At 43.4% G+C, this 27953-nt stretch overlaps 1 protein-coding gene across 1 annotated transcript in view; it reads left to right on the top strand.

Annotated features, from left to right (window-relative positions):
- malrd1 (MAM and LDL receptor class A domain containing 1) overlaps positions 1 to 27953 on the top strand; it is a 312060-nt gene that overhangs the window by 105706 nt on the left and 178401 nt on the right. Inside the window, exon 19 of the mRNA XM_055652737.1 lies at positions 12510 to 12801. Coding sequence (XP_055508712.1) covers positions 12510 to 12801 — 292 coding nt within the window. The remainder of the gene's footprint in view (positions 1 to 12509; positions 12802 to 27953) is intronic.

Genomic DNA, 27953 nt, shown 5'->3' with positions numbered 1-27953 from the left:
ATAGCCATCATCTGTGCTGTAATAAATCTATGATTCTATCAAAACTCAGAATTGAAATTGCAACTTGGAGTTCACTGCAGAAAGTCTATATCACATTTAACAATTGGTTTTCTCATCATGTCATCTTACGCGAACATGTTGTCAAGCTGGAAAGGGTACAGAGGTGCAAGGTGTTGCCAGGGCTAGAGGGTCTGAGCTATAGGGGGAGGTTGAGTAGGCTAGGACTCTATTCTTTGGAGCGCAGGAGGATGAGGTGTAGAGGTGTATGAAATCTTCTTATAGAGGTGTATGAAATCATGAGAGCAATAGATGCACAGAGTCTCTTGCCCAGCGTCGGTGAATAGAGAACACAGAGGACATGGGTTCAAGGTGAAGGGAAAAAGATTTAATAGGAATCTGAGTGGTAACTTATTCACACAAAGGGTGGTGGGTGTATGGAACAAACTGCCAGAAGAGGTAGTTGAGTTTGGCACTATACAAACGTTTAAGAAACAGTTAGACAGGTACATGGATAGGAAGGTTTGGAAAAAAGCTGGAGAAACTCAGCGGGTGCAGCAGCATCTATGGAGCGAAGGAAATAGGCAACGTTTCGGCCCGAAACGTTACCTATTTCCTTCGCTCCATAGATGCTGCTGCACCCGCTGAGTTTCTCCAGCTTTTTTGTGTAACCTTCGATGCTCCAGCATCTGCGGTTCCTTCTTAAACACATGGATAGGAAGGTTTGGAGGGATATGGGCCAAACACAGGAAGGTGGGACTAGTGTAGCTGGGAGATGTTGGCCGGTGTGGGCAAGTTGGGCTGAAGGCCTGTTTCCACACTGTATCACTCTATGACTCTATCCTATTGTGCAGTGCACATAAATATTGTGCTGAGTGAAATTTTAAGGTGAGAGGGAGAAGATTATAAGGAACCTGAGGAGCAACGTTTTCACTCAGAGTGTGATGAATATGTGGAATGAGCTGCCACTGGAGATAAGCGAGGTGGGTACTCACCATAACAACACCTAAAAGGCATTTGCACTGTTAAATGGACAGGAAAGGTTTAGAGGGTTTTGGTCCAAACATGGGCAAATGGGACTTGCTTAGATGGGGCATCTTGGTTGGCATGGACAAGTTGGCTGAAGGAACTGTTTCCAAGCTGTAAGATTTGTTGAATCTAAATACACATTTGGTCTTGCAGCTTTAAAATAAAGACCGATTCAATAAAAGATTGAATGTTTACTGAGGGCTTGAGAACTTTAAAGCAGGCAAAAACCTGAAAAAGATTAAATGTGACTACAATATGTGTGTAAAAAGCTGCAGTAAAAAAAGTTTCCAGTAAATGCTGGGAGATGTCACTTATGGAGCAGACAGTGATTGATGATATCCAATCGTGAACAAATGCATTTGACAGATCCATTGCATAACAGAGCCACGCGTATGTTAATGTGCCAGATTAACAAAATACACAATATCTCTTGTTAAACTAATAACCATATAAATATAACTTTAAAGCAGGCAAAAATCTGAAAAACCTGCGCTCAGATTAAATGTTCCCATCCATACAATATGTCCAATTTGTTTTTAAAAAAAAACGAACCTGCAGTAAAAAAGCTCATTCCACACAGTTACCACTCTAGTAAATAAAGAAGCTGGAAGATGTTACCCCTAACTGGAGCCCTTACAGTGATGTCCCTTTGATGATCTCCAATCGTGATCAAATGCATTCTCATCACAGAACCATTGCAAGTAACAGAGCCTTCTGCGCTGTATAAAGTTAATGTGCAACCTTTCTCTGATTAAACAAAATAAACAATATCTCTTTTTGTTGACATTAATGCATGTTTAACTGTAAACAAACAAGAAATCATATTTTTCCTGTAATTTAGGTCCACAATCAAATGGCTTTCATCTCTTAAATAGCCTGGAGAATAAATGTATGATCAGATATTCAGTATGAGTTGCTCAGGTTCATGAGCTATTTGTGGCATTAAGAAAACACAAGGAACTGCAGTCAACCATCAGACTGAGGAAGGGACTCGACCTGAAACGTCACATATTCCTTATCTCCAGAGATGCTGCCTGTTCTGCTGAGTTAGTCCAGCATTTTAAGTCTATCTTTGATTTAAACCAGCATCGGCAGTTCCTTCCTACACAAACTGCAGATGCTGGTTTGCAAATTAAAACAAAGTGCTAGAGCATCTCAGCACTATGGACAAGATGCATTATGCATCATAATGGATCCACCCTTCCTGAGGACATCTGTTGCCGGCCCTGAATTGTTCTGACTATTTCTTGCCTCCTGTTTATTCCTCTCCCCATCAATCTAGCTAATGTTATCCCACTTTTTAAGAAAGACGGGAGAGAGAAAACAGGGAATTATAGACCAGTTAGCCTGACATCGTTGGTGGGGAAGGTGCTGTAGTCAATCTAGGCTTGTACTCGCTAGAATTTAGAAGATTGAGGGGGGATCTTATAGAAACTTACAAAATTCTTAAGGGGTTAGGTGGTTCAAAGGTTCAAAGGTTATTTTATTGGTCACATCCACCTAGGTGTAGTGAAATGCTTCTTGCCATGCAGCACATAAAGAAAGAATACAGACATAACAGTAATAAAGACATTTAAACATAAAAACATGCCCCACAATGGTTCCCACTGTGAGGGAAGGCACAATGTCCAGTCCCATCCCCAGTTCACCCATAGTCGGGCCTTTTGAGGCCTCCACAGTTGCCTCCACAGAGGCCCGATGTTCCAGGCCGTTCTCACCGGGTGATGTTGCTCCGGCGACGGGAGAATCCTCACTGCGGCTTGGGACACCTGGAACGGCCGCTTCCATACTGGAGGCCGCAGCTTCCGAAGCCAACAAGGCCGCGCCAGATGGAGCTCCACAACTGGTGATCTCACTGAGAGATCCCAGGCTCCCGATGAAAAATCAGCACCGCCGCCCGCAGCCGGCCGCTCCACAGCTGCAGCTCCGCGATGTTTATCATGGCGGTCTCAGCTCACTGGACTTCCAGCGCGGCGACCCGGGTAGGGCATCGCCCGCTCCGCTCTGCGATAGTGCTCCAACGCTCCAGCGCTGTGCCGCTGCCGAAGCCGAGGTTCTGGGCGGTCCCCGACAGGAAACGCCGCGCCGATGCAGGAAGATTGTTCCCGATGTTGGGGAAGTCCAGAACAAGGGGTCACAGTTTAGGGATAAGGGGGAAATCTTTTAGGACCGAGATGAGAAAAACACTTTTCACACAGAGAGTGATGAATCTCTGGAATTCTCTGCCACAGAAAGTAGTTGAGGCCAGTTCATTGGCTATATTTAAGAGGGAGTTAGATGTGGCCCTTGTGGCTAAAGGGATCAGGGGGTATGGAGAGAAGGCAGGTACAGGATACTGAGTTGGATGATCAGCCATGATCATATTGTAAACCACTGGCTGCTGCAAGCCCTTCCCACAGGACGGGGTCGGAATTAAATCTCAAAATAAGAGTTACATTGTTTTAAAAACAAAAATGTTACATGTATAAATAGTTCTTACCAAAGATTATAGAGCAGAGCAAGATGCGCCACTCTGCGATAAATGCGTAGTATGACATGGGTGATTGTTGGCGCCATTTTATTGAGCTGCAATTTACAATAATATTAATAAAATTTACAATAATATTAACTAAATATGTGAAGTTATCGATGCTATATAAAACACTGGCCCCTACAACACTGATTACACCAAAGATGATAGAGCAGATCAATCATTGGAACGGATTACACCAAAGATACTAGAGGACCATTGCCCGCTGCCTCGGGAGCGCCGACCTCGCGCGGGCAGACGCTTGAGGCTCTCCCGCCAGACAGAGAGTCTGCCTTCATCTGGTATCGGGGGGACCGAGAATCATTCCTGGATCAACTCAGGAGTGCAGGAAATGTCTTCTTCCTCCAAAGATACTAGAGGAGCCTCTAGTATCTTTGCTCTTCCCTGCGACCTGATGTAAGAGCAGATTGTATATCTGTGGAGTCCGTCCCCACTACCAAAGATGCCGCGTTTGGCATAAACAAATGGCGGCCGTGGCGTCCATTACGAACTACACGTCATGCCGTTGGATTTCGGAGGAGTGGTCTATCTTGCTCCTCTCGGATCTTTGGTTCTTACATTCAGGAACCTGCTTAATTAAGTGGTGAGATTATTTCCCGGTCCTAACTACACCTTTGCTTTAGCCGGTGGTTGCATCAATTCCACATCTCCCTTGCAAAGATGTGAGATTTCATTAAGAGCACACGTGGATGAATAGATGCGAGCGGCATGTAAACGTCTAGCGTCTCTTCCATGCGCGCAATACATGAAGCCGATGAAATGAGACAACAGTCACACCAAAGATAGACACAAAATGCTGGAGTGACTCAGTGGGACAGGCAGCATCTCTGGAGAGAAGGAATGGGTGGTGTTTCGGGTCGAGACCCTTCAGACTCAGTCTTCAGATATTAAGAATGGTCTCCACCTGAAACGTCACCCATTCCTTCTCTCCAGAGATGCTGCCAGACTCACTGAGTTATTCCAGTTTTTTGAGTCCATGTTCAGTTAGAACAGATTACAGATTACCTGGTGTTTTGTGCGTGGGAGCTTGTTGTGTGCACTACGCAGGCAATCAGACGGTATTACTATGTTTAAACAATAAATAAAATGTGCTTCTTGTTGTCAAGGGGGGGAGGAGTGGGAGGAGGTAAAATTGTTCGTTGTCATCAGCCCGTCAGGGAATTTGTGTCCCCCCCCCCATGTTTTAAAAGTGATTTATTTTGGCTGCCAATGCCTTGAGCCGTCTGTCCCCGCGGCCATGGTGGGGGGTGAATCACCTGGTGTGAGTGTCGGGGGTGAATCACCCTGTGTGTGTATCGAGGTCCGGGGGTCAGGGCGGTGAATCACCTGGTGTGGGTGTCGGGGGTGAATCACCCCGTGTGTGTATCGGGGTCCGGGGGTCAGGGTGGTGAATCACCTGGTGTGGGGGTTGGGGTCCAATGGCAGTACATCGCGGTTAGTGACTCTGGGTGGGCAGAGGAACCAGCCTGTCCCACACCTCTGCTCCACCCGGTCCCGTGTGTGTGGGTGCGCGCTGCTGACCCACAGCCCGTCACAGTGCGGCTGCATGGGTGAGACGACGGAAGGCGGCCATGAGAGAGTGGGGGCTGTCCCGAGGGATGCGCTCCTTCAGCCGCTTATCACTTGGTGCTCGGGTTCAGAGTGCCCAGTCACCTATGGCTTGTGTGGGGAAAATGAGCCCCACCCTCCCATCTTCACCGGCCAGTGATGTGATGGACGTGGGGTCTGGACCAATCGCTGACAAGTCCCCCCCCCCCCCCCCCCCCCCCCCCCCCCCCGCAACATCATGTCCATTATTTGGCTTTCGGCTTTCGGTGAGTTGGCTTGTAGGCGACGCAGCCTTTCGCTGAGTTGGCGTTTCGGCATAGCGGCCTTTTGGTGAGGCATCCCACCCTATCGGTTGTTTAAGAGGGAACTGCAGATGCTGGAGAATCGAATGCTGCTGCACCCGCTGAGTTTCTCCAGCTTTTTTGTGTAACCACCCTATCGGTTAGTTGGCTTTTAGGCATCCCTCCCTTTCGGTTATTTGGCTTTTCGGCTTTGAACGCTTTTGGTTACTTGGCTTTTCGGTTTTGTTTCCGTTCGGTTATTTGGCTTCCACTTCTTTGCTTCAGCTTCTCGTCCTTCGACGCCATGTCTGCACATGGCAGGAAGCACTGAACAGGTCAGGCAGCACCTGTGGAGAGAGTTAATATTTCATCTGGAACTTTTCATCAGAACTTAACTCAGCATTTTTTATTGAATTTTATTTTTTCAGTATCTGCAATTTTTATATTTTCAACTGCCATTCCTAATTTTTTTTTGAGTCCATCATCAGATGATTTGTTTCAGCTCGTCTGTTTTGCCTTGAGGTGGATATTTTTTAAATGTATATGCCTGACTAACAGTACAGAAAATCAGCTTATCTTGGAAACTGCGTAATTGAATCTTGTTACACAACAGTGCTGTGACTTTTATTATCAGTATGTTATCTGGGTCACTTGCGATTATCAGATCAGCTTGTAAGGCAGGTTTTGTTGACTTCTAATGCAGCAGGTCTTAACACAGCCATGCATTAAATTCACTAGTTCCGTTTCCAGGATGCTTGGCCCAATTTGGTTGGGCTGTTATACTAACAGTCTGACTTTCCTTATCTCCTGATCCAATAAACTGCCTTTCTGCATATTTTAACACAACGTTGCCTGTATATTTAGTTTGAGAGAATATACTGGAGAGCTTGTCCTATAATAAGGTCATAAGGAACAGGAATAGAATTCTACCATATGTACTCCATGGTATTCAATCATGGCTGATCTACTCTCCCTCCTAACCCCATTCTACTTCCTTATCCCCATAACCTCTTGCCACCTGTACTAATCAATAATCTATCTCTTTCTGCCTTAAAAATATCCACTGATGGCCTCCACAGCCTTCTGTGGCAAAGAACTCCACAGATTCACCACCTTCTGACTAAAGAAATCCCTCCTCATCTCCTTCCTAAAAGAATGTCCTTTAATTGTGAGGCTATGACCTCTAGTCCTAGACTCTCCCACGAGTGGAAACATCCTCTCTACAATCACTCTATCCAAGCCTTTCACTATTCTTTATGTTTCAATGAGGTCCCCCATCCTTCTTCTAAAATCCAGCGAGTACACGCCCAGTGCCGACAAACATTCATCATAGGATAACCTACTCGTTCCTGGGTAGGTTATATGTTGGACATATGAATTTATATCATCTTATATCCTGATGAACGGCCACACTTCTGTACACCCAGCACATCTGTATCTCCACATATCCACCAGCAGTGTTTACATTTGTTTTTGTTTTTGCTTAATGATGGGTTGTGGTGGAAGGGTGTGACCAGTAGAATTCCCCAGGGATCTGTGCTGGGGAATCTGTTGTTTGCAATATAGAAACTGTCCATGAACCTGGAGGTGTGTGTTTTCACACTTCTATAGCTTTTCCCCGATGGGAGAGGGGAGAAGAGGGAATGGCCAGGGTGTGACTGATGCTTGATTATGTTGCTGGCCTTGCCGAGGCAGCGTGAGGTGTAAATGGAATCAATGGAAGGGAAGTTGGTTTGCGTGATGATCTGGGCTGTGTCCGCAATTCTCTTTAATTTCTTGCGGTCTTGGGTTGAGCTGTTCCCAAACCAAGTTGCGGGGCATCCATATAAAATGCTTTCTACGGCGCATCTGGAGAAGTTGGCAAGAGTTGTTGGGGTCATACCAAACTTCCCAAGCCTGCTAAAGAAGTCAAGGTGTTGGTGTGCTTTCTTGGCCATTGCTTCAATATAGGTGGTCCCAGAGAAGTTGTTGGTGATATTTACTAGGAATTTGAAGCTTTCAACCAACTCTGCTCTAGCGCTGTCAATGCAAACTGTGGTATGGAATCGATCAGTATCTCCTTTGTCTTGCTGACATTGAGAGAAAGGTTTTGTCTCGACACCTGGTCATGAGGTTCTCGATCTCCTTACTGTACTTCTACATCATTATTTGATATCCATTATTTGATGTCTGTAAATGTGTATATTGAATTACATTTGTACATAGTTGTAGGCGTACATGGTGTAAAGAAGGCGGCTGAGAATGCATCCTTGTGGAGCACCAGTGTTGAGGATTTTCATAGAGGATGATTTGTCCCCTGTATAGGGGTCTGATTGAGGTCTGTTGATCAGGAAGTCGAGGATCCAGTTGCAGAGATGAGCGCTGACTCCTGGTTCTGGTGATGTTTGGATGAGATAATGGTGTTAAAGGCAGAGTTGTAGTCTGTGAATAGGAGTCTGACGTTGGTGTCTCTCTTATCCGGGTGTTCCAGGGATGAGTGTAGGGCCAGGGAGATGGCTGTGGTGGGAAGCGAATTACAATAGATAGTGGCTAGACTGTGTTCACCACACTCTGCAGGTTAATGGGATCGAGAGCAGATCACTTGCCTTACGAGGCGGAGATGCATCCCATCAGAATAATCTCCATAGCACATCAGTAAAGGTTTGAGAAATTCCTAGTGGACATGCCAGATCTTCTAAAACGTCTATGATGGTAAATACCCAGTATATTCATATGCCTATCCACATACCGTGACCAAGGTTCCCAACCTCTTTCCTGTACTCTGTCTCATCATTGTTGTTGATCCATTAATCAATAGTTTTGTCAACTTTAAATATCAGGTTGGTGCTATACTTTGCCACACAATCATTTATGTACAGGGAATAGAGCTGAGGAATGAGCATACAGTCTTGGGGAACACCAGTATTGAGGATGAAGAAAATGTACTGACCAATTCTAACTAACTGTCAGCAAATCCAGAAGCTAAAGTCATACAATCAAACAGCATTAAAACAGGCCCTTTGGTCCTACCGACCAACATGCCCCATCTATACCAGTCCACGCTTTGCCCATATCCCTCTAAACCTATGCTATTTATGTACCTATCCAAAAGCCTCTTAAACGTTATTATAGTACCTGCCCCAACTACCTCCTTCGGCAGCTCATTCCGTATCTTTGTGTAAAAATAGTTACCCTTCAAGTTGCTATTAAATCCTTACCTCCCTCACCTTCAATGTATGTCATCTGGTTCTTGATTCCCCTACTCTGGACAAAATACTCTCTGCATTTACCTGATCTATTCCTCTCATGATCTCTATAAGGTCATTTCTCATCCTCCTGCACTCCAATGAATAAAGTCCTAGCCTGTTCAATCACTCCCTATTGCTCAGGCCCTTGTGTCCTGGCAATATCCTTGTAAATCTTCTCATCACCCTCTCCAGCTTGACTATAACTTGGTGACCAGAACTGAAAACAATATTCTTAATGTGGCCTCACCGGTCTTATATAATTGACCTCCTTACTTCTATACTCAATGCTCTAATGAAGGCCAATGTGCCAAAAACCTTTTTGACGACCCCATCTACCTGTGATGCTGCTTTCAACAAGCTATGTATCTGCATTCATAGATCCTTCTATTCCATACACTCCCCAGACCCCTACCATGCACTGTGTAGGTCCTGCCCATGTTAGACTTTCCAAAATGCAACACCTCGCACTTGTCTGTATTATAGTCCATCAATCATTCCTCAGTCCACCTGCCCAACCAATCAAGATCTTGCTGCAATTTTTGAATAATTACTTTACCATCTATAATACCAACCATTTTCATGTCATATGCAACCTTTCTAATCATGCCTTATACGTTCTCATCCAAATCATTGATATACATGACAAAGCTATGGGCACAGCACTGAACCCTGAGGCACACAACTAGTCACAGGCCTCCAATCCAAAAAGCCACCTTCTGCTTCCTTCCATGGAGCATTTCTATCCAGTCAGCTATCTGCCCTTGGATCCCGTGTGATATAACCTTCCAAAACAGCCTACTATATGGACAATTCTTGTTGAAATCCATATATACAACGTTTACAGCTCTGCCCTCATCATCTTTTTTGGTCGCATTTTCAAAAAACTCAATTAGATTTGTGAGATATGATCTCACACATTCAAAACCATGCTGACTATCCCTAATCAGGCCTTGCCCATCTAAATGCACGCATATCTTATCCCTCAGAGTACTCCCCAATATATTTGCGACCACAGAAGTTGGACGCACTGGACTGTAGTTGTCAGGCTTTTTTCCTGCAGCCCTTCTGAAATAAGGGCACAACATTTGCCACTCTCCTGCACCTCACCCGTATTTAATGATGACTCGTTAATCTCAACCAGGTTACCTGCAATTTCCTCTCCAGCTTCCCACAGTGTCCTCAGATATATCTGGTCAGTTGCAGATGGAGGCCCAAAAGACAGCATCCAGGATTTTAGAGACAAGCTTATTCGGTAAATGGCGTTGAAGGCTGAGCTGCAGTAAACAAATGGCATTCTGACATGTGTTCTTATTGTTAAGGCGTTCCAGAAATGACATCCTCTATATACCGATTTTTTCATGTATGTAAATTGCAAAGGGTTTAGATTGTCCAGAGAGAAAACTTTTTCACCCAGGGTGTTGTGGATTTATGGAATTCCCTGCCACAGAGGGCAGTGGAGGCCAAGTCACTGGATGAATTTAAGAGAGAGTTAGATAGAGCTCTAGGGGCTAGTGGAGTCGAGGGATATGGGGAGAAGGCAGGCACGGGTTATTGATAGGGGACGATCAGCCATGATCACAAGGAATGGCGGTGCTGGCTCGATGGGCCGAATGGCCTCCTCCTGCATCTATTTTCTATTGTTCTATGTTTCAAAGACTAGTGCAGATGTGGTCTATTACCACTTTTAAACCAATTCATTTTGGTTGGGGCTAGAGCTGCTGGGCAATAAATAAGTTTAATGATATAAATGAGGAGAAAGGTAGAAAAGTTACTAGCAAAGTTGCATGCGTTTATAGTGATTGCCACCATGAGTAAAACAAAACATGCACTGATTTGTTTCAATCTGGGATGTACTACTTTATAGACTTGGCTTGTACTCGCTGGAATTCAGAAGATTGAGGGGGGATCTTATAGAAACTTACAAAATTCTTAAGGGGTTGGACAGGCTAGATGCAGGAAGATTATTCCCGATGTTGGGGAAGTCCAGGAAAAGGGGTCACAGTTTAAGGATAAGAGGGAAGTCTTTTAGGACTGAGATGAGAAAAACATTTTTCACACAGAGAGTGGTGGATCTGTGGAATTCTCTGCCACAGAAGGCAGTTGAGGCCAGTTCATTGGCTATATTTAAGAGGGAGTTAGATGTGGCCCCTGTGGCTAAAGGGATCAGGGGGTATGGAGAGAAGGCAGGGATGGGATACTGAGTTGGATGATCAGCCATGATCATATCGAATGGTGGTGCAGGCTCGAAGGGCTGAATGACCTACTCCTGCACCTATTTTCTATGTTTTTATGTTTCTATGTTATAGGGTGATGATGAGATAGATTCACCAGTAATGTTCAAATAAACTTTGAATAAATACTTGAAGGCAGAGGCAAAGTACACCAGATGAGAGTTAATTGGTGGCCCTTGCAAAGATCCAGCACATGCATGGTTGGTCTCTTTCCATATTTCACTGTATAATGGTTTTCTTTCCATTTAACCTTCTGCACATTAAATAAGAATATGTTAACAATAAATAAATTGTGTGTGGCAACAATTAAGTGAGCAAGCATGTGATGATGATGGCACAAAATGTTTTGGACAGCAGAGAAGCAAGATAATTTTATTTCTTTGAAAGTCTTGTATGAGAAAGATGCATGGTCAGATTTACAAAGCTGTTCATTTTAGTTTCATTTATTGTCACGTGTACAGTGTACAAGTGCAGTGAAAAGCTTGTGTTGCGTGCTAACCAGTCAGCAGAAAGACAATACATGCTTACAATCAATCCATTTACAGTGCATAGATACATGATAAGGGATTAACATTTAGTGCAAGGTAAAGCCAGCAAAGTCCGGTCAAGGTACACAAAATTGCTGGAGAAACTCAGCGGGTGCAGCAGCATCTATGGAGCGAAGGAAATAGGCAACGTTTCGGGCGGAAAACCTTCTTCAGACTGATGGGGGGGGGGGGGGGGGAGAAGGAAGGAAAAGGGGAGGAGGAGGAGCCCGAGGGGCGGGGGGGGGGGGGGGGTGGGAGGAGACAGCTCAAGGGATAAGGAAGGGGAGGAGACAGTAAGGGCTAGCAAAATTGGGAGAATTCAATGTTAATGCCATCCGGACGCAAGGTCCCCAGGCGGAATATGAGGTGCTGTTCCTCCAATTTCCGCTGTTGCTCACCTTCGATTTTCCAGCATCTGCAGTTCCTTCTTGAACACAAAGTCCGGTCGAGGATAGTCCGAGGGTTGTCATCAAGCGCATGTAACACATCACGTCATACCTTCAATTATTCATTGTATTTCAGTAAATCAATTTTTTCTGAAAGACCACTTCAAATTTCCACCAATAAATCAAATTTTTATTTGAGCACATCAATACAAACTGTTTTCACATTCACCCTACAAACCTGTTGCAGCAATTGAACTATTGTTTCTTGAGATTTCTTTTTAATGCATTCCTTTTCAAGCATGGCTATGACGAATGGTTTTATTTTGTAGTAGGATAACAATAAGCAATTTAGTTTAGTTTAGTTTGGAGATACAGCGTGGAAATAGACCCATCGGCTCATCGAGTCCGCGCTGACCACGATCACACATACACTAAACACCAGTGACAATTTTGCAGAAGTCACTTAACCTACAACCCTGCACATCTTTGGAATGTCGGAGGAAACTGAGGAATGGGGAGAACGTATAAACTCCTTACAGACAGCACCTGTGGTCAGGATCGAACCCAGGTCCCTGGCGCTGTAAGGCAGCAACTCTACAGCTGCGCCACTGTGCCGCCCTATTGTGTTGTTATTACACATATTGTTTTGAATGTAAAATATGTTGATAAAATTACAGGTGAATACTTTTAAGAACTATATGTGCAAAATCTCAAGCTCTTTGGTTGAGAATGCTGTTTCTGTTTCTTTGGCAGCTTATTTTTTATTACCATATGGCAGGAGACATCAATGGATCGTTAATTGTATATCTGTGGACTTTATCCGGCCGTCGCAAACCACTTTTGAACTTAACAGGTGACCAAGGTCATTATTGGCACCGAGCTGAAACAGCCCTCAGAGCTGATGAAGACTTTGAGATAATGATCGAAGGATGGGTGGGCAAAGGGTCAAAGGGAGTCATATCACTTGATGACATCACCTTCACGAAGGAATGCATTAGCTCCAACGCTGCATTTCACCAGGAACCAAGTCCACATCCTCCAACAGGTAGGTGATGACTAGTTATACAAGGCATGCTGAAGGTTTCAAGTTAATTGAATATTTGGTTCATACTTAAAGTGGACCAGCTTTAAAAAATACTGTGACGTGTTTTTGATGAAAAGAACTAGAACTTGAGAAAATTGGAGCAGGAGTAGACAACCTGACCTCTTACCTGGCCTGCCTTGCAATATTATCATGCTGATCTATGTTGGCCTCAAGTCCATTCTGTGCCAGTTCCCTATAACCATCATCTTCTTGAATGTTGGAATGCTTTTTCTATCTCCTCCTTATGCATATTTAATAATCTGGCATCCACCATTCTCAGGGATAGAGAATTCCAGAGACTTCAATTTCTATGTACAGAAGTTTTAAAAGATCAACCCCGTCGTTCGAGACTCTCCAGCAGGGAAAAGACCTCAGAATCTATTACGTCAAGCCCCCTTAGAATCTGATTTGCATGAAAGAGGTTATCCCATATTCTTCGAAATCTTGAGGTATATAAACCCAAACTATCCAGCCTCTTTCAAGAGGCCAAACTTGTATTCCCTGGAATAACTTGGCGAATCTCCTTCAGATTTCCTCAAATGTTAATATGTCTTTTTTCAGGTAAGAGGAAACTAGAACATAAAACAGTACAGCACAGGAACAAGCCCTTCGGCCCACAATGTCCATGTCGAATATGATGCCAAGATAAACTTATCTCCCCTGTCTGATCATAGAAACGTAGAAACATAGATAGATGCAGGAGTAGACCATTCGGCCCTTCGAGCCTGCACTGCCATTCGATATGATCATGGCTGATCATCCAATATCCCATCCCTGCCTTCTCTCCATACCCCCTGATCCCACAAGGGCCACATCTAACTCCCTCTTAAATATAGCCAATAAACTGGCCTCAACTACCTTCTGTGGCAGAGAATTCCCCAGATTCACCACTCTCTGTGTAAAAATGTTTTTCTTACCTCAGTCCTAAAAGACTTCCCTCTTATCCTTAAACTGTGGCCCCTAGTTCTGCACTTCCCCAACATCGGGAATAATCTTCCTGCATCTAGCCTGTCCAACCCCTTAAGAATGTTGTAAGTTTCTACACGATCCCCCCTCAATCTTCTAAATTCTAGCGAGTACAAGCCGAGTCTATCCAGTCTTTCTTCATATGAAAGTCCTGCCATCTCAGGCATCAGTCTGGTGAACCTTCTCTGTACTCCCTCTATGGCAAGAATGTCTTTCCTCAGATTAGGAGATCAATATACCTGCATTCCCTGCATACTCTAAAATCTAAATATGCTCTATATCTAAAAGACTCTTAATGCCACCATTGTATTGGCCTCCACAACAGCTCCAGCAGCATGTTCCTTGCACCCATCACTGTCTAAATTATGACTTGTCCTGCACATCTCCTTTAAAATTTGACCCTCTCAGTATAAGGCTATACCCTCTACATTTGATATTTCTGCCCTGGGAGAAAGATTCTGACTCACTACCCTATCTAATAATAATACGCTCTCATAATTTTATGTACTTGATGTGTTGTACAATGTTTGGGAGATATGGCTGTTATAGTTGAACCATTGGCCGTATGTGCTAACTGCGCAATTTGGTTGTGGACTTTTGCAGAAGTGCATAAGGCTGTGGAAAGCTTATGAATGCTTGGTGTGAGTATTCATTGATGGAGATTGTTAGCAGCTTGGCAAGAAGTGGTGCTGCATAGCCTTTGGTGGATTGAACAGGTAGTGAGGCTGGTATTGTTATTGGTGGATTATCGCATTTGAAAACCTAATTGTTGACCTATCATTGACCATCATTGACCTAATCCCCACATATTAAATAAAATGTTTGAAGATCATCCGGTTTAGATGCCCAGCAATTACCTACATGGGAGGCACTTTGTTCTATCCAAAGGGCTACGTGGTCCCATCTGCTTCCAGATATCTCCCCGCCTCTTCAGCTCCTGGACAAAACCAGATAAGTGTGAAGCCTGATTCAAAAACAAACAGCAGGAGGAACTCAGTGGGTCAAGCAGCATCTGTGGCGGTAAATGGACAGACAGCATTTTAAGGTTGGGAACCTACTTCAGTCTAATCCTAGGTCTCCCTCTTCTAACTCTGAAGCCTGTTCTCTGTTGGGTGCTGTGAGTTCACAGCAATTCACAATCACCTTTTCAAGTGGTGCAGGCAAACTATAATGCCCCTGTCCCACTTAGGAAACCTGAACGGAAACCTCTGGAGTCTTTGCTCCCCAACCAAGGTTTCCGTGTGGTTCCCGGAGGTTTTTGTCAGTCTCCCTACCTGCTTCCACTACCTGCAACCTCCGGCAACCACCTGCAACCTCCGGGAACTGCACGGAAACCATGGGTGGGGCGCAAAGTGTCCAGAGGTTTCCGTTCAGGTTTCCTAAGTGGGACAGGGGCATTACTCATTGAATTGGATCCTCAGCATGGTGGCGCAGAGGGCGAGACCCGGGTTCGATCCTGACTCCAGGTGCTGTCTGTAAGAAGTTTGTACGTTCTCTCCATGCCCTGTGTGGGTTTTCCCACGTGTGCTCCAGTTTTTTTCCTCACACTCCAGAAACGTACAGGTTGGTAGGCTAATTGGCTTGGTAAAACTTTAAATTGTCCTACTGTGTGAAGGATAGTGTTAGTGTAAGTGGAGATCGCTGGTCGTCGCGGACTCGGTCGGCTGAAGGGCCTGTTTGTGGGCTGTTATAATTAAACTAAACTCTGCCAAGGTTACCTAAGTGGTTAACTGCTCAATTGGTGTTGGCCAGAGGCTGGAACCATTAAAGTGAGCTGCATGACTATACCGTGCTTCCTGGATCAATTTCCACACGCACAAAATTCTCAATCCTGTTTTCAGAGATTGCCCAGTTTAGTCCCTATAATGCCATGCTATGAAACTATTGTTATATAGTACAAATAATTTTTGCTGTCAATATTCATTGCCATAAATTTGAAGCTTGCTTCATACTGAGGTACTATCTGGCTGCATTGTGCATAAAATTAAGACTTATTTGAAGAGCAAGTGGACAAGTAAAACTTGCGATTGCTGCTAAATGGTTTAAATAGCTTTAAGGGCAAGATTTCTGCCCTCTGCTCAATGTAGTAGAAATGTGAATAAATTATAGAACAATGAGCAATTTACCAAAGCTCTACGCTGCCTATCAGTGTTTAATACTGTTCTGAGAACTCTCTTCATAATCAAATTTAAAAAATCATTAAACAAAGAATTTGACGTCTTTTCTGTTCTTGTAAAATTATAAATGATAAATTCACATTGAATTTCATTGCTAAAGGCAAATTGAAATGATGATGGTTTTACAACAGGTCAGATTTGAATATAATGAGGTTAACAAAGAGCCAAATGTTTAAATTTGAAATGCAATGGGTTTCTGTTCTGCCTAGAGAAGTGTTTAACAATGAGAATCTTCCTCTGGTGTCTTGGGAAAAAAGACCTGGAGCTTAAGAATACATGGATAGTTTTACGTGGCTGTGGGATGTATTTAAGGGCACACAGCAAGGATGAAGTAATGGTTGAGGAGGTCATCAAAATATGCCTTCTGGCAAACAGTTACTGCCTCTCTGTAGTTGAGAAGTTGATCTGACTTTCAGTGGAGTCAGAGCTTAAGCACTGAGTAAATCCAGATATGACTATGGGTTATTAGTGAGCTACTGGACCTTCCATGTTTTTCCTACTCATCATCTGCAATTTAGATCCCAGGATCTCTGCCAGATTTTTGGGTCGCATGAGTTGGGATGATGCTAGCTTGTAATTGGAGATTTAAAAGATAATTTGAATTCCTGGAATCTAAAACATTTTGGCTATAATGTTTCTCCTGGTGTATTTACCGGTTGTGGCTATCCATGACATCAAGATATAGCACAGACGTTGTCAGATCTTTCAAGAGATTGGAACTCTCTTCTACAAAAGGCAACTAATGCTAAAATCACATTGTAAAATCTAAGACTGTGAGATTTTTGCTTACCAAAGGGCCTTAAACAATATGCTGAAAATCTAGATTTATGAAGTTAAATTACAGATCAACAATGATCGTATTAATTGGTGGGACGGATTTTAGGTGCTAAATATCCTCCTCCTATTTGTATATTTCTATACATAAGGAAGATGACCACCTGGCACAGGATACATGACCTCTGCCTCCCAATTGATGGCAAGTCCATTCGCAACAAAGGTCAATGGACAAGAGCACCCAGAAGACGGCTTAAACAGAAGGAGTGCACAACCCCATAAATTAACCACCCATCAAGCACCTCCTCTCCCATTCTGTGGAATAGTTTGCAAGTCTAACAATAGTGATGTGTGCGTTATTGGAAAGTCAATTGAGGGATAGGATCTACATATATTTGGAAAGGCAAGGACTGATTACGAATATTTAGCATGATGTTGTGCATGGTAAATCTATCTCACAAATTTGCTTGCGTTATTTGGTGACAAAAAACATGGACTCTAGCAAGTCCTTTAACAAGGTATCAGATGGTGGATTAGTTTGGTAACTTAGTTGACATTTGATACAGGATGAGCTAGCCAATAGTAAGATTAAATGAGAACTTACCAGTTTGAAGTTTGATCTGTATTTTATGAGGAGTTACGATGAGGGATTACGTGAAGACCCCGTCCAGCATGCATGCGCGACATACTTCAAAGCAGCGGTGTGTAATCACAGTAAACACAATAATTGAAATAAACATAGTAAAGATAAGGAGAACTAAGATACCAGTTGATCTCTATAATTGAGGGTGGGAGCGGAGGGCATGTAATCCCTCATCGTAACTCCTCATAAAATACAGATCAAACTTCAAACTTCAGAAAGGGGGCCAGTCAGGGGTCCGAGGGGGGGGGGGGGGGGGGGGGGGGGACATAGAGATGGTGCCTCAAGGTCTGGTTCCCAAGCGACATACATCGGTACGTGGTGATTCAGTCGGAATGCAAAGAAATCGATATCTGGTGTTCCATATTACTTTGTAATTTCAGCAAATACTTTGAGGTTTAATACTTTAGTAGCTAATGCTGCTGAATTAGCTAATTCCATGGTTTTGTCTATTGTTAAATATCATTGAGATATGCCATGACAATATGTTTCCTTAATAGTGTCAGGACTGGTTTAAATATCTTGGAAAACAGTTTTGGCTCATATTTAGACCATTAATCACTAATTTGTACTGCCATAGTTGCCCCATCCAGGTACATTTTTAGGTATCTCCGATGATCTTTATGAATGGGTACTGAATAGTATGCATCTTTTAAGTCGATGCCTACCATAAAGTATCCTTAGGAAATCCATTGTTTGGCAGTTACAAATGCTTTCCATTAAAGTGTGTATACTTGATGAAAGTATTCAATGTGGTTAAGTCAATGATGGTGTGACATTCACCATCTTTTTTGTTTTTTTAGTAAATTTAATACGAATTCCAAAGGTTCATAGTTAGACTTCTTTATGACCCATTTGTATGTCTTCTCCAGTTCAGCTTGTCCCTCGTGTTTTCTTTTTAGTGAGAGGGTAAAACCCCTTTGGGGTGCATGTTGAACTGGTGGCAAGTTCTTGTAGGAACCATATCCACCTACCTCCACTGTTGTTTGGTGGTGTGTTCATTTCTTCGGTTTCTGGTTCCTTGTCTGTCGGGGTGGCATTGTTGGGGGATGGCGCGTTTTTCCTGTCCCGAAAGACTTGCGGGGGTGGTATGCGGGCCCCGAGCTTTCACCAGTACCATGAAGTAGATGCCTACTGGTGGATGCGTAGAGGTACTGCCGTCTGGGTTTTTGCGTGGTTTGCTCATTCCAGGTCCTGCCCTCATGAGGCCAAATGCCTTAGATTCTTCGTCCAGATTTTAGGCTTGATTTGGTAATTCTTTGCCAAATAGCAGGATCTGTGGTTCTGAGGTCGGCGTTCTACACAGTCCTGCGGATTTTTCAGGTTGAGGGCAGGTCTTATGACCTCCTTCCAGAGGTTGTCAATCACATACTGTGTTGCACAGTAAAGCCATGGTGTTTTGGCATGTCAACCCTGTCCATGGAATGAACATGTGAAGTGATAGCCGACGTCAGTGGGTATCTACATTTTTTTGCAATTTTAAGTTTTTTGGGTTTAAATACCCAGCTCGATGTACCTCCTGTAATGGCAGGCAGATTGAGCAAATGCAATTTTGGGGAGGCGTGATAAAGTCCAACGCCTCAATAACTACCTGTCTTGGAGAGGTTTTAAAGGACAGGTAATAAGCTGGCCGCCAGTTTAGGCTGTAACGGCCGTCCCGCTCACGGTGTTGCCACGTAGCGGTTCACCGCACCCAGCAGCTCTTCCTGGTCCTTTACCTTAAGCATACTCCCGATTTTCTTCAGCCAGTGACCCCTCTTCTTGACCAGCCCAGCCCTGGTCGCCAACGCTGCCCTCTGTTGAGGGAGATGCGATGGCAAGTGCTGTTAGTGTACTGGAGTGGGAGTGTTTGTGCTCCCTTGGCGAGCTTGCCCCATCTCCCAGAGCCAGTCTCGCTGGAGCTTTTGCTCCATGAGCCTTTCCATAAGGCTTGAAACTGTCACCTTTAGCTGCTCTCGGGCGGGGACTACCGTGCCGGGCTCGTCTGAGTAAACCGGCCAGTCCGACTTCCGTTGTGCCTTACATCCAGCCCGCTACGGTTGGTCGCCAACTTTCCCTTGAGCTATGCTAGCGGCGCTGGGCTTGGCTCGGAATGCTGTTGGTGACTGTGGACCGTAGCGTTGTGCGGTCCATGTGCCGCCGGTCGCCACCCCACTGCTGGAACCCTCCTGGTCCATAGCAGCCCAACGGGGAACGACCTTCCTTGGTGTTTTCCCTGTTCTATTCCTTTTTAAAAATAAAACAGAACAGGGTTTCGAAAACACCATGTCCTTCCCTTTGCTTACCTGAAGGTCCGTTTTCAAATTGTTGCGGGAGAGCTCGTACTCCCGTCCGTCGCTGTGCACTGCGTGAGACGCTATGTCGCGCATGCGTGCTGGACGGGGTCTTCACGTAGTCACTCACGTGACTCCGAAGTAAAATTAGACACAAAGTGGGCTTGAAGGTATGAGATAGGGTGGTGGTAGAGATTTGTTTTTCAGACTGGAGGCCTTGAACAAGTGGTGTCCTGAAGGGATCAGTGCTGGGTCCAATGTTATTCGTTATTAATATTAATAATTTATGTTTATATTAACAATTTGGATGTGAATGTAGGTGGCATGGTTTGCAAGTTTGCGGATGACACAAACATGGGTGGTATAGTGGACAGTGGAATAGGTCATCCAAGATTACAGAGGAATCTTGATCAACTGGGCCAATGTGCCAATGAATGGGTGATGGAGTTTAATCCAAATAAATGTGAGGTGTTGCATTTTTGTACGACAGAGTGGCGAAAGAGGTGTTTGACATGCTTGCCTTTATTGTTCAGGGTTTACAGTACAGGAATTTGGATGTCATGTTACAGCTTTACAAGACATTGGTAAGGCATGAAGGATGTCAATAAACTGGAAAGGGTGTAAAAAGATTTATGAGTAACTTCCTGGTATGTTTGAATTAAAAAGAGAGTCTGGACAGGCTGGGTCTTCTTTCCAAGGAGCACAGGAGGCTGAGGGGTAAACTTAAAGAGGTTTATAAAATCATGAGGGGCATAGATGAGGTGAATAACCATAGTCTTTTCCCCCATGGTAGGAAAGTCTAAAAACAGAAGGCAAGGCCTAGGTCATGAAAAGACAGAGTAGTTGGTAGGAATGAAAATGGAAGAAGAAAGCATCAAAATCTAAAAGGGATGAGTGAATGGGTTGCAGGCAAAAGTAACAATGCAGCAAAGGTATCTCAGCTACCTTGGGCCAATAAGTGTCATTGTTTCTCTTTGAGCATCTCAACAAGAACAATATTATAAAATTTAACAAGAAATGTTGCATATCAGGAAGTATATGTGAACACAAGACTTTTAATATGCATAATACGATAGATGCGATTATAAATCCCTGGGATGAAATCCAAGGTATTACTTTGGTGAAGCACACAATGGTGGTAAAGGAGAATAGATATCATTAACTTTTTTGAGGGATGTTCATTGGAATTAGACATATGGGAAATTAAAACCCTTCAAATAAATTAATTTTAATATGATTTATTTATGCCATAAGAATATGCAGCTTAATAAATTCCAAAATCAGTAAAACGACTAACCATGGTAACTAGATGGTAACAATGGTAACTAAAGCAACCATTGTACTCCTGAACCATTGTATTCTGAACAGTAGCAAGTCTTTGGAGAGTTTTAGGATTATATAAATTGGGATAATGCAAACGTATTTGGAGAATTTAAAACATCATTTAAATTAATGGAATCCAAAACACAAAGGGTAAATTTGATAGAAATTTTCAATATTCATTGTTGGAAAGAGACATATTTCTTTCAGTTGCAGTATTTATGACGAAGACATAGTCCAACATTTACAGTAACTCTGACCTTTCAATAGTTTCGCCTCTGACTTGCTTTAATGTCAGGTCCAGTTAATTCTCAATAAATAAAAATCAACTGGAAGCTGGAATTGGTTAGGTTATAGATGATAACGTTTAGATATTTATAGAGTCCTTTGTCCCAACTTATCCATGCTGCCCAATATTAATCCATTTGCACTTCTTAGCCAAATAATCTTTTCACTGACAGCAACATTAATTCTGCATACACAATAATTGCAAATAATGTAATCTGGAGCAAAGCACAAAGTGTTGGATGAACTTAAGGTTTGAGTCAGCGTAGGCAGAGGAAATGGATAGGTGACGTTTCAAGTTGGGATTTTTCAGACTTTCTTCAGAAGAAGGGTCCCGACCCAAGCCATTGCCAATTAATTTCCTCCACAGATGCTGCCTGACCTGCTTAGTTCCCCCAACACTTTGTATTTTGCTAAACATTTTATTCTGCTGACAAGTGACTTTTTGTAAAAAAAAACATGCAGGGAAGACATACTTCATAATGAATTGTTTCATTGTTGTTCACGAGTATAAGACTAGAAGGCTGCAAAAAAGAAATCCAAATTCCCTTCTCACTATTGAATTCCTCATTAAAAGATTCTAAGGAAGAGTTGAATAATTATTGATCCATGGTTGAGAGTAAGAGAGGAGGGACATTTTCTGATTTTATTAGCTCTAGATGATTTGTTAATCTAAACTAAAATGAAATAGTACAACAGTAAAATGCTCTGATGAAAGTCTTGATTGTGTTTGGGACAAACATTTAAGGTTATCCAGGAAAGGGGTCACACAACTGCTTGTAAGGCATAGAAGGTGGGAGATTCTATTTAGATGTACAGTTCAGTTTAGTTTATTGCCACGTGTACCAAGGTACAGTATCAGCTTTTGTTGCGTGCTAACCAGAGGAAAGACAATACATGATTACAATCGAGCCATTTACAGTGTATAGATATATGATAAGGGAATCATTTTTAGTGCAAGGCAAGTGCAAAGATAGTCTGAGGGTCACCAATGGGGTAGATAGTAGTTCAGGGTTGTTCTTTAGTTGTGGTAGGAAAATTCAGTTGCCTGATAACGGCTGGGAAGAAACTGTCTCTGAATCTCGAGGTGTGCGTTTTCACACCTATATTTTTTGCCCGTTTGGAGAGGAGAGAAGAGAGAGTGGCCAGGGTGCGACTTGTCCTTGATTATGCTGCTGGCCTTGCCGAGGCGGCGTGAGGTATAAATGGAATCAATCGAAGGGAGGTTGCTTTGTGTGATAGTCTGGGCTCCGTCCACATTCGCTGCAATTTCTTGCGGTCAAACCAAGCGGTGATGCATCCCGATAAAATGCTTTCTATGGCGCATCTGTAGAACATCTTCACTTATTTAGTATATAGTGTACATTTAAAATTAACATTGGAAATATATTAAAACACAGCTAATAAATCTCAAATGGGGGAGTTTGAACAGACAATTAAACTTGCTGTAAGACAATCTAAATTACCATTTGAGCCAAAGTCATAGCGGAATAGCTTGCTAATTTTCAAGGAGCATTTGTTATATATACTATTTTTTAATAATTAAAAACAATAATTCAAATCAAAAACTAGTTTAAGCAAAACTCTTGGGCTCATACTTAAATTATACAGAGTAGGGTACTGGAGAATGTCAGAAATCCATTCAGAGACCAGTCTTATCCATGCAGATGTGGTCAAGAAAATTAAACAGAGGTTTTTTGTGAAATGCCTCACTTCGTATGATTTTAAGGAGATCAAATATGCAATTCCATGCAAACAGCTCAGGTGATCAGGATTGAACCCGTGTCCCTGGAGTTGAGAGGAGGCAGCAATGCCTGCTGTGCCATAATGTTATCCAAGTTAGAGCTATCTTCCCCAACTAGATGTACTAGAGTACAGAGGATCTAGGGAGACAGAGGAACTGAAAGAAATTTGCATTAGGCAAGGAATGGTATTGGGTGGACTGATGGGACGGAAGGCTGATAAATCCCCAGGGCCTGATGGTCTGCATTCCAGGGTAGACAATAGACAATAGGTGCAGGAGTAGGCCATTCGGCCCTTCGAGCCCTTCGAGTCATTGTGATCATGGCAGATCATCCACCATCAGTACCCCGTTCCTACCTTCTCCCCATAGCCCCTGACTCCGCTATACTTAAGAACCCTATCTAGCTCTCTCTTGAAAGTATTCTCTCCAGAGAACCGGCCTCCACCGACCTCTGAGGCAGAGAATTCCACAGACTCACAACTGTGTGATAAATTGTTTCCTCATCTCCATTCTAAATGGCTTACCCCTTATTCTTAATGTGGACCCTGGTTCTGGACTCCCCCAACATCGGGATCGTTTCCTGCCTCTAGCGTGTTCAAGCCCTTAATAATCTTATAGGTATCAATGATCCCCTCTCATCCTTCTAAATTCCAGAGTATACAAGCCCAACTGCTCCATTCTCTCAGCATATGACAGTCCCATCATCCCAGGAATTAACCTTGTGAACCTACGCTGCACTCCCTCTATAGCTAGAATGTCCTTCCTGTATAGGTCAGGGCATTGGATATAAGAGTCAGTAAGTCATGATATAGTTTTATAGGACTTTGGTTAGACAACAATTAGAATGTTGCATGCAGTTCTGGTCACCCCATTACGAGAAATATGTGGAGGATTTGGAAAGGATGTGGAGGAGGTTTCCCAGATTATACCGGGTTATAGGGCATTAAGGGCCTGTCCCACGAGCATGCGACTGCATGTGGCAAACGCAACCTAACGTGGTCGCTTGAGCCGTACGGCCTCGCGGGGCCGGTCCCACCTCGATCGCTGAAACCGTATGGAGTTGTGCGGAGCTGGTCCCGACATCGTGCGGGGCTCCGAAAAACTGACCTGTTCAAAAATTCCGCATGGCAACGGTCTGCCGGCCCGCAGCCGCATTGAGGCCGTACGCACCGACTTGATGGGCGTGCGCAGCGTCTGAATGCCGTACTCAGCGTCTTGACGCCGTACACAGCATCTTGACGGCGTACGCCTTCGCTCGAACCTCACATCAACTCGTACAGGATCATTCGACCTCCGCGCGGCCCCCGCTTCCAGTTAATTTGGATACACTTGGATTGCTTTCTTTCGAACACCAGACGTTGCAGGGAGATCTGAGAGATGTCGTCAAGTCAAGTCACATTTATTTATATAGCACATTTAAAAACCAACTCTCGTTGGCCAAAGTGCTTTACATTTGTTTTACATACGTCTTTACAGATGTATATAAAATTATCAGAAGCCTAGATAGGGTAGACAGTCAGAACTATTTTCCCAGGATGGAAAAATCAAATACTAGAGGGCACAGCTTTAATGTGAGGGGGGCAAAGTTTAAAGGATATGTGCGGGGCAATCTTTATATGTAATGGGTGGTGAGTGCCTGGAGCGGGCTGCAAGGGGTGGTGGTTGAGGCAGACACGATAGTGACATTTAAGAGACTTTTGGATAGGCATGTGGATATGTAGGGAATGGAGGTATACAGATTATGTGCAGGTCGATAAGAGATATTCTTGGTATCATATTCGGCACAGACTTTGTGAGCTGAAGAGCCTGTTCTTGTGCTGTACTGTTCGATTCATATACATTTTAATCGCACTCACATGAGGTATCATGAGTTAAGAGTGTTTAGTTGCATACAGTATCTGCCTACAACGGGACAACTAAGTTCTGTAGCATAACCGGCCTGTAAACACAGTACTCACAGATAACATATAATAAACAAAAATAACAATAGATTAATAACCCCAATACTAGAGCACAAAAGCCCCCAAAGTCATTATAGCTTGGATGGATGCAATAACAGCACTTTTGTCCCTAGATTTAAACTTTCAATCTGCAGAAGAGAAACCTTGAAATCTCTCAATGCTTCAAGGCACCTTTACATTCCTGGAAATCCCTGCAAATCCTCAGTCACGAGGATGTATTAGTTGAAACTCCCAGCACTAGATCTAATGTCAGGCTCCGTGAAAATACAGTACTTCTCTTTCTTCAGCAATTGCTAAGGTTGTTTCCCTCAAGGTTATGTACAGTTTAAAAAGAAAATTAAAGATAATTTCTGAATATCCTTGAATATTTCAATGAATGGAACTGTTCAAAGCCATTTTTTTCATCATCAGTAGCTGGGTAATTACAGGAAAGTATTTGGCTTTTCCATTTTCAACGTTCCTCTTTGAATTTATAATATTCTGTGTATCAGTGGATATGTATTAAAAAAAACAGGCATATCTGGTCTTTCATGCAAAACTTTATTAAAAAGTTACTGGTATTATTTTGCTATTTCTGCATTTCCATGTATAAAGAGATTTACAGGGAAATTGCGGAGCCAATATTAGTCCATAGAATGTAGACACAAGATGCTGGACTAACTCAGTGGGAGAGGCAGCATCTCTGTGGAGAAGGAATGGGTGACATTTCGGGTCGAGACTACCTTCTATTTAAACCAGCATCTGCAGTTCTTTCTTACACATTTAGTCCATAGAATATTTGAAATGGAGGATGAAGATTTTAACTGTAATTTAATGTTAGAAACATAGAAACATAGACCATAGGTGCAAGTGGAGGCTGTTTGGCCCTTTGAGCCTACACTGCCATTCATTGTGATCATGGCCGATCATCCACAATCAGTAATCCATGCCTGCCTTCCCCCCCTGTCCCTTGATTCCGCTAGCCCCTAGAGCTCTATCTAACTCCCTTTTAAATTCATCCAGTGAATTTGCCTCGACTGCCTTCTATGGCAGAGAATTCCACAAATTCACAACTCTCTGGGTGAAAAACATTTTTCTCATCTCAATAGGCAGATACTATATGCAATTAAACACTCGTAACTCTTGATACCTCATGTGAGTGTGATTAAAATATATATGAATCGAACAGTAGAGCACAAGAACAGGCTCTTCAGCCCACAAAGTCTGTGCCAAATATGATGCCAAGAATATCTCTTATCGACCTGCACATAATCTGTATACCTCCATTCCCTGCATATCCACATGCCTACTTCACGTAATGGGGTGACCAGAACATTCTAATTGTTGTCTAACCAAAGTCCTATAAAGCTATATCATGACTTACTGACTCTTATACTCAATGCCCCGACCTATGAAAGCAAGCATTCCATATCATTTGGAAAGTGGTGAAATCATTGGACAAAGTCAGCATGGATTTACGAAAGGTAAATCATGTCTGACGAATCTTATAGAATTTTTCGAGGATGTAACTAGTAGCGTGGATAGGGGAGAACCAGTGGATGTGGTGTATCTGGACTTCCAGAAGGCTTTCGACAAGGTCCCACATAAGAGATTAGTATACAAACTTAAAGTACACGGCATTGGGGGTTCAGTATTGATGTGGATAGAGAACTGGCTGGCAAACAGGAAGCAAAGAGTAGGAGTAAACGGGTCCTTTTCACAATGGCAGGCAGTGACTAGTGGGGTACCGCAAGGCTCAGTGCTGGGACCCCAGCTATTTACAATATATATTAATGATCTGGATGAGGGAATTGAAGGCAATATCTCCAAGTTTGTGGATGACACTAAGCTGGGGGGCAGTGTTAGCTGTGAGGAGGATGCTAGGAGACTGCAAGGTGACTTGGATAGGCTGGGTGAGTGGGCAAATGTTTGGCAGATGCAGTATAATGTGGATAAATGTGAGGTTATCCATTTGTGTGGCAAAAACAGGAAAGCAGACTATTATCTAAATGGTGGTCGACTAGGAAAAGGGGAGATGCAGCGAGACCTGGGTGTCATGGTACACCAGTCATTGAAAGTAGGCATGCAGGTGCAGCAGGCAGTGAAGAAAGCGAATGGTATGTTAGCTTTCATAGCAAAAGGATTTGAGTATAGGAGCAGGGAGCTTCTACTGCAGTTGTACAGGGTCTTGGTGAGACCACACCTGGAGTATTGCGTACAGTTTTGGTCTCCAAATCTGAGGAAGGACATTATTGCCATAGAGGGAGTGCAGAGAAGGTTCACCAGACTGATTCCTGGGATGTTAGGACTGTCTTATGAAGAAAGACTGGATAGCCTTGGTTTATACTCTCTAGAATTTAGGAGATTGAGAGGGGATCTTATAGAAACTTACAAAATTCTTAAGGGGTTGGACAGGCTAGATGCAGGAAGATTGTTCCCGATGTTGGGGAAGTCCAGGACAAGGGGTCACAGCTTAAGGATAAGGGGGAAATCCTTTAAAACCGAGATGAGAAGAACATTTTTCACACAGAGAGTGGTGAATCTGTGGAATTCTCTGCCGCAGAGGGTAGTCGAGGCCAGTTCATTGGCTATATTTAAGAGGGAGTTAGATGTGGCCCTTGTGGCTAAGGGGATCAGAGGGTATGGAGAGAAGGCAGGTACGGGATACTGAGTTCGATGATCAGCCATGATCATATTGAATGGCGGTGAAGGCTCGAAGGGCCGAATGGCCTACTCCTGCACCTAATTTCTATATTTCTATATGGCTTCTTCACCACTATATCTACTTGTGTTGCCTCCTTCAGGAGTTATGGATTTGGACCCCACGATTCCTCTGTACTTCAATACTGCTAAGGGTTCATGCCATTAATTGTATATTTGCTACATACATTAGACCACCCAAAGTGGAATACCTCACACTTGCTTGGATTAAACTCCATCTGCCTTTTCTCGGCCCATTTCTGTAGCTGATCTACTGTATATTCCACTTGAATA

The sequence above is a fragment of the Leucoraja erinacea genome, chromosome 2, assembly GCF_028641065.1.
Source record: "Leucoraja erinacea ecotype New England chromosome 2, Leri_hhj_1, whole genome shotgun sequence".
NCBI classification, from domain to species: domain Eukaryota; kingdom Metazoa; phylum Chordata; class Chondrichthyes; order Rajiformes; family Rajidae; genus Leucoraja; species Leucoraja erinaceus.
The sequence above is the reverse complement of the archived record's forward strand: the minus strand, read 5'-3'. Positions and strand labels throughout refer to the sequence as shown.